At 38.3% G+C, this 8,015-nt stretch overlaps 1 protein-coding gene across 1 annotated transcript; it reads left to right on the forward strand.

Annotated features, from left to right (window-relative positions):
- The first annotated feature begins 33 nt into the window (after positions 1–33).
- Positions 34–5,948, forward strand: LOC146459255 (uncharacterized). Its single transcript, XM_085089917.1, has 6 exons — positions 34–84; positions 448–618; positions 1,815–1,909; positions 3,046–3,132; positions 3,775–3,836; positions 4,607–5,948. The coding sequence occupies exons 1-6, from the start codon at positions 75–77 to the stop codon at positions 5,418–5,420; spliced, it is 1,239 nt and encodes a 412-aa protein (XP_084946043.1). The 5' UTR covers positions 34–74; the 3' UTR covers positions 5,421–5,948.
- The last annotated feature ends 2,067 nt before the right edge of the window (positions 5,949–8,015 follow it).

Here is an 8,015-nt window from a genome sequence, read left to right on the forward strand (position 1 = left end):
TACGTTTCGGGATTAACGTGGGCTCAGGGAAATCTTGTACAGCGGTACTAAGCTAAAGAGCTGGAAAATTCAAGATGGAGGATGGTATGCTAGTTTATTGCTTTCTTCTTGTTAAATTCTCCTCAGTTTATAGCGTAGAAGGTCCTAAAATTATTGTTTATAAGTTATAAAGTCTTTGGATGAATTATGTACGCAAAATCGAAGTTTCTAAGAGTGTCGGGTGCTGTTTTATAGTGCAGTAGCGTCCAGTGAAAGGTTACGAGACTCAACTGATCATGAATGAAGTCAATTTGTTTGTAAAGTTTTATCACCATTCCTACAGCATTACAACCTTTAGAGTAATTCTATAGAAAGAGATTTGTATTCATCTTTTAAAACACAGGTATTTCTTAACTTATTTCGGGAAGATATAATTATGTTGGAAAATTTAATTATTGCTGTCTACAGATCTTGAGTTGGAACACGAGGGAGCGGCTCCAGGTTCTACTTCGCAGCCAGTGAGACGCAATATTTCCTTGAAACTTAAAGCAAAAAGCAAGTCAGCCAGCTCACTGTCTTCTGGGAGGAGCAAGAAAAAGGATGGAAAAAGCAGTGAAAGGTCCAGGAGTGGATCAGATGGTATAACTACATGTACTTGATCTTGTTAATGTTACTGTTTGCTCTGTCCACCCTACAGTTAATCAATGACTTACATGTACCAGTATTTTTATGGAGGCAAGTCAAGCTTGATGTTACTGTCGAGTTTTAAATTTGTTTTTTTCAAACCAGTTTCTTTGTATCCGGGTCATTACTATTGTCTGGAACAAATGCTGGTAATTCTGTGTGTGATTAAAATTTGGGAAAGAATTCTGCACAGCTCCACCATAATTATGCATGAGCTGCTGTCATACTATCAATGCCACCTTTGATTATTTCAATCTATGGAGAAGATTTCTGAGCTAAAAGCAATGCTTAATAATAATAATAATAATAATAATAATAATAATAATAATAACAATAATAATAATAATAATAATAATAATAATAATAATAATAATAATAACAATAACAATAATAATAACACTTAATACTTTTGTAATATTTTAATGCTTCATAAGTACGTAAATTATGATCATCCGGGTGAGTCTAGTCCTCAGAAGGACTGTTTGTGGTGACTTTGACTGACATTTCGACAACCTGGGTGGAAGTCATCTTCAGAGTCAGGTGAATTGTGAAATGTCAGTAGGTGGTATATACGTCTCTGGTTGTTAACCTGATTGGTCAATGAAGTCGAGATGTTATTGGTCGTTTGTCAGTAAGCCATGATGTTATTGGCTGTTAAGACTGTAAAAAGTGATTGGTGCATTTCGATCCGTCTTTTGTTATAATTAGTCAAAAAGTCTGTGGGTCTATTGTTAGTAAAATATCTATTGTTTGTCTGCTTCATTGTTGTTGTCAATTAGGCGTTTGTATGGTGCAGGTAGTTGTAGGCAACAATTGAGTGGCGTTTGTTCTAAGTTATTAAACCACCTTTCCAGAGTGAGTCGTTGATAGTAATTTGTACTGTAGGTAATGCACTTGGCAGAGTCCATTTACAGTTTAGTTTAGTTTCAGTCCATTTACATTTACAGAGTCCTTTTACAGTGTTAATTCTTCAGTACAGCTGTTTATCGATCCAGTTTGGTAGTCCTGGTAACAACTTTTTTACTGAAGGCAGCCAACAACCATTCGGCAAAGTTAATTCTTGTGAGCACTGAGCTGCTGAAGGTCTTTGATAGTCCAATGGTGATTTGTTGGTCATAGTTCATCCTCATGGTGATATATGTCTGTTATAGGTGATAAAGAAAGTAAAAAGAAGCAGAAATCTCCTGCATCCTCTGGGCCAGCAGCACAAGTGGTTGTCATGAGAGAACTTAAATGGGATCACCAAGTATGAATAATAATAAATTACAATGTATGATAGAGACACTTTGAGATGAATGTCGTAAAACCAATACCATAATTGAAAGTAGTTATTACTCTGGCCAGTTGCAGCAGATGTACATGTAAATAGCCCAAAGAGCCAATCCGAACTTAGAGCAAACAGCACTAAAGCACAGGAAAATGCATGCATCAACATGTGAGCAACTCATGAGTGGTTTTGGTTTTGGTTCTCATTGGTTGAGAAAGTGACACAAGTTTTTAATTTTAGTTTTATTTTATTGAAATGCCACAGGTTATTTATAACACTAACACTGCTTACAATACTAACATTACTTTAACAAAAACTAATATTTCTAGCAATACCGTAACACTACTTACAATATCGTAACATTACCAACTACTACCTTTACTTATGATACTAACATAACTTACAATGCTAACATTACTAATTAACAATACTACACATTACTGTCATAATATTATGTACAATTATTATAGTGATTAAAGTGGCATGTGTTTTGCCAACCAAATAATATTACTTTTGACACTCAGTTGGAAAATATTTGATAGACAACCATTGGATATGAGCAATCACATGCAGTGAATGGCTCCTTATTATGATGATATCTGTTCTAATCATTCATGAGCCTTTCATTGGAAAGAAGTGTGCCCTTGGTACAAAATCAATCAGCAGTTATTAGGGGATTTCTTTGTTACATGTACTTGTAGATACATGTAAGATACAGTTATTTGTTTAATTTTTTGTTTATTAATATTCGTTTTGCATTTTGAGTAATACCATTTTTATTTGAAGTCCTGTTAGAGGATTAATAATTTATTTTGTTTGACAAGTGTCAAGATTTGTATTAGCAGATTTGTGACTTAGCATGTATGTTGTAGGTTAAAATGAATCCCAAGTTAAAATGATTTCAACCTAGGTTGAATTGTATTTTCTTTTGTTTCAGATGTAAATTACCCAACCTTAACAAAGGAAAATACAAATCAAGCTAGGTTGAAATCATTTTAACCTGGATTCATTTTAACCTACAACATGTATAGTAATTCAGTTGTAGTAAAATTGCAATAAAAGTATAGCATTGCCAATAAAGAAACGAAAATTGTATGTTCCTTTGTTCTTCATAGATTGTGCCAATTGGACAGAAGGTACAAGATCCCCTTCTTCATCTTTGTGAGAAGTGTGCTCTTCCTATCCTTGTGTATGGCCGACTGGTTAGTATGGTCACCCAGGGGTGCATTCATTGTTACAGTTTATATAAGAAAACTATGAAAACTCTTAGTCTTTCACCAGTGCTACTGTAACTTGTGAAGACGTAGAGTTGTCCTAAACAATCAATCTTGTAGTGTTTGTTTAATTGATGTATAATACGCAACTTTGACATACAAATTGCGTTATATTGTTTGGTACACTGCATGTGAATGGTATATTGCTTATTGTATGAATACATCTAAATGTTCAGGTAACTGTTTTTAATTATTACCTACATGTTTAGTTTTGCTCTCAAATTGCAATATTTCAAGCCACTCTCAAGCGTGCCATGAGCTGATTTCTGCCAGCCAGCTACCAAAAAAGCTTCAAGCTGGGCTAAATAGACATTCTCTAGTCACTGATTCTAGAGAACACAATGCTCTATAACTCGCACACTCAACAACGACACTGTCACTCAAATAACATTAAGCGTGTGCTTTTGGCTGCTGGAGGCACCAGAGTAGGTGATGTTATTATAACCTTGAAATCAGTTATCTCCTCTAATGGTAGCTGTTGACGGCAGTGCCACAGCAGGCAGGCAGCTGATTGCTTGTTTACATGCATCTCTCTTTCAGATCTAATCCTTTCTTTACTTCTCTGTTCAGAGTCCATGTAAACACTCTTTCTGTCTGACGTGTGCAGAAAAAGGAAATGGAAAATGCCCAAGGTGGGTGGAAGAAAGATTTGTGGTCTTTTTTCTTTAAACAAATGTCTCCATTGTAAGTTGGGGAAACTATCCTAAATAGTTTGACTAATGAAAATTGATATGGATCGAAGTTTGTCTAAATTTTATTCCCTTATATAAAAGGAGGAAGCATTTCTGAGTGGTTAAGGTAAATTCAAATTCAAGCCCTGCACTGGCCACAAGCTGGAGTTGTTTCTTGGTAGACACGAGTTCAACTCCTGGGCCATACGCGCACACTTGTTAATAGGTTTCTCTTCCTCCTTGCAATTTTAAACCGGTTGTCTTTAATTGGATTACTTATTTACTTTGTCAAAAAATGGCCATCTCCCAATTATTGGGAGATGGCCATTTTTTGACAAAGGTGTTCCAACTTGATAAATATTTCAACTTCTCATAAACAACTTAAGGATTAACAATAAATGTATTCAGTTTGTTTGTAGTGTAAAATTATTACCTTGTCCTATCATCAAAGTCAATTCAACTATCAAAAAGAAATACCAAGAGCGACCAAATGGCTTGCTCTTTTTAGTTCTCATGTTTGATCATGTACTAGGTTCCAGTTTGTTTTCTTTTGACTTTTCCTTCTTCCTAAATAGTTTCTTTTTCGTCACACGTAAAACGTAAATTTCCAGTTGGATGATATAATGTAAGTAGTATACATCCAAGACTTTAGTTACGGCACTTTATCAAGTTGGAGAAAAATGAAACAAGATTTTAGACTAATTAAACTTATCCATCTAATTCCACTTAAGATGCGGAGACAGTGTTCAACGGATCGAGCGAGCACCGCTGGGCAGTGTGTACGTGTGTTCAGTAGGCGGAAGCCGCTATGGAATCTCGGGATGTCGGCGGAGTTATTTCTCTCAGCGAGACTTGCAATCGCACATCAAAAGACGTCACCAGAGAGAGCAGGGGGGAGGGGAGAGTGACGGAGGAGAGGAAGCTGAGAACGAAATACAGCGCGCCATGTTTCCTCAGGCAGCACCCTTCTTTCCGGCCCCTCTGCGCGAGGCCATCCCTGCGGTCCCTCCACACCCCATACTGCCAGCTGAAAGGCCCTTTGGTAATGTAGGGACTGTTCCTGTTATGGATGGACGCCATTTTCCCGGGGTACCCACAATACCGCGCGAAACATTCTTCATGGAGGGGCCACGCCAGCAGCATCCTGTGGTCAGTGGTTTTCCGACGCAAGCTCCCGCCCCAGCCCCTATACCACATGTCCCTCAAGGTGGCTTTCCGCGGCCCGAGCAAGGTCCTTCCCCGAGATTTGAGGAGATGAGAGTGTCAAGACCAATGGCGCCTGCACCGATTGAAGAAGGCTTTGGGCCTCGACCAGTAGGGCCCGGTTTCCCAGGAAGATTTCCTGGGCCACCACGGTCAGAGGCGGACTGGGTTCCAGGTGAACGAGGGCCTCCTGTCCGAGGAGAGAGAGACTGGATGCCACCTCCTGGACGGGGTGATAGGGACTGGATTCCACCACGGAGTGTGGGAAACATGGTTCCCCCAGGGGCTCCTCCCCCGGGAAGACCCCCACCCGGAGACCCACACTTTCGCCCGATGTTTTGAGAGCTCTAAACGTTGCTTGAAGAGTGAAGCAGCATGACCTGCAAATATTGATCAAATGTTTAATAACTTGACAGCGATCGAAAGCAACCACGTCGAAAACTAGAAAGAAGTGGTTTTTTTCTTGCTTCGCGATAATTCCGAGTTTCTCTACCAGGCTTTCAAGTGTAGAAAGAGAAAATAATGTATTTTCTTACCTTCCAGTTTTTTTCTCGTTCTCCATAGGCCTTGAATTTGGTGAGTCGACAATGTACAAATGTACTTGGGCTAAAAACGACAGTGAAATAAACTAACTTCTATAATGCACGCGCAATGCCATTGTTTTGCTCATTTCAAACCCTTTCTTTTGTGCGCTCTCGTTTCGTCGCCGTAGTGGTTGTTTAAGGTCCTTTATGCACATTGTAACGGCATCAAATCCTATGATATGGGTTTAGAAAGTACTTGCAACGAAACAGTGTGCTATTGGAGACACCCAATCGTTCATTTTGGTGGAATATCTGTTCGGAAGACCTAAATCGCCCTAGAAATTCGTTTGTAATTGCGGAGAAAAACTATCCATTTCTTAAGTGTAATGTCGCCTAAGAGTTTCGTGACATGGGAAAATCAATAGGCCATGTCTGAGTTGCTTTGAACCTCGTATGAAAGCAAAGCGTCGCGCATAGTTTTTGGTATGGAAATTAGTTTTCATTCATATGCAAAACAAAACTAATTTTCGCATGAAATCGAAAAGCTTTGCACTGATCCTCGCTTTCATAATGAGGTTCACGGCAACTCGGAAATGGCTTGATGGTTTGAATGTGACGTCATGGCGGCCATGTTGGTGTACAGTAACAATAAGATTTTTCTCCTTTGCGAGTTACAGTCGAACCAGGTCAAGCGTACGCCTCTAGACTCTATTAATGGATCGATTATTTGAAAATTGAACCCATTAGTCGTTTCAAAGAATGCATTCATCTCTTTATTGTTAGCGCGGATCGATGTTCAAATTAAAATTCGTATAACATAGATCCGCGCTAACAGTAAAAGCAATAGCCTGTAAAATTCAAACTACAGTACATAATTGAAACAGCTCGTTCGTTAAAACTGTTCCTGCGTGTTGTTGACACATTCATATAATTCGTTATGCAAATTTGGTCATGGCAAGAGCACAAAGTCAAGCGCTTGCAAATGAGTCGGGTTGAAAAATTCCAATTTATCTTTCATGTATAGCTAGCATTACCCACCTTGTAGCATGAAAAAGTTTGGTATGTATTATTATTTCACCAGACTGTCCATTATACCGCGACGAATAGCGCAACACATGTGCTGCCATTGTCGAAGGTCAACTGAAATGAACATCTTTCACTGTGAGTTCGCATACTTTTCGCCAAATTAATTTGCATATACCTCAAAAAGAGAACCGTTTATTATGATAAAACGCTTCCAGTCCTTTTTCATTTTTGTTTTTGAATAACTAACGGAAAAAACGCAAGTGTACAAACGGAAAATGTCCATTTAGTGATCATTAGTGAGTTTAAACTTACGCGACAGGACCACCGTGCCCGGTTTAAAATGGCGAATTTTTTTTCTGACAGTACGCGTTGACTGCTGTAAATCAAGAGAAATCTGCTTTTTGGAAAATCCATTGTTATATAAGTCAAGAATTGCCGCTCTGAATATATTAAGAGGGGTTTTTCCCGCGGGCTTTCTGGTTTTCTGGTTTCATGTATTGTTCGTATAATCCAAATTAGAAATCTAATTTTGATTTGAATACTTGAAACGACTAACGGGTTCAATTTTCAAATAATAGATTCATTAATAGAATCTAGGGGGGTACGCTTGACCTGGTTCGACTGTAACTTTCATTTTTATGCAAACTATGTGAACAAATTTTCTTTTGTTTTGTATACTAACATGGCAGCAATGCAAACCACCCTTTCCTTTTGTTTTCAAAGGGACAAAAAATGTTGACTGTTTAGAGTGCAAGTTAAGCCAGCTGAAATTCTCGGAAAGTCAACAACAGCTCGTAAATTCGGGGCATTGGGTGTTGGAGCCTAAAATTTTCTTCGACTTAATGACGGTGCCTACTATTGTTACTGCGCATACGTTCTGCGCATCTCGAGATACTCAGTTTCCTATGGGTGGTGCCTACTAATAGAGGGATATTTTTGCGCGTTTTAAAACTATGCGGAGAAAGCAGAACTTAGCAAGTGATTTTGGTATCCAAAAAGAAAATTGGGGGTAACCATGCATTTTTCAAAGATAATAAAGCTTCAATTTGGAAAAAAGCGCCATACATTGCTTTGTATTTTGCTGCTTTTTAGAATAATTGTTGCTTAGTTATCTCTAAAAAATGCGTAGTTACCCCCAATTTTCTTTTTGGATTTCAATAGCCGCTACTAGGATCTGCTTTTCCCGCATAGTTATAAACCACACAAAAATACTTCTCTATTAGTAGGCAATGTCCTTAAAAATGCAACCGAAGAATTTGGACAGATTAGAGGATGCAAGATACCGTTTTAAAGGATCCGAAAATGACTTGAAAATTTGAACTATCTTAGATTTTCTGGTTGGGTGCTTCTGGTAAACTCCGTGTGTAAGTTCAGTACAAAATGACAG

This window comes from Pavona decussata, unplaced genomic scaffold, assembly GCF_977016875.1.
Source record: "Pavona decussata unplaced genomic scaffold, jaPavDecu1.1 SCAFFOLD_223, whole genome shotgun sequence".
In the NCBI taxonomy this organism is placed as follows: Eukaryota; Metazoa; Cnidaria; class Anthozoa; order Scleractinia; family Agariciidae; genus Pavona; species Pavona decussata.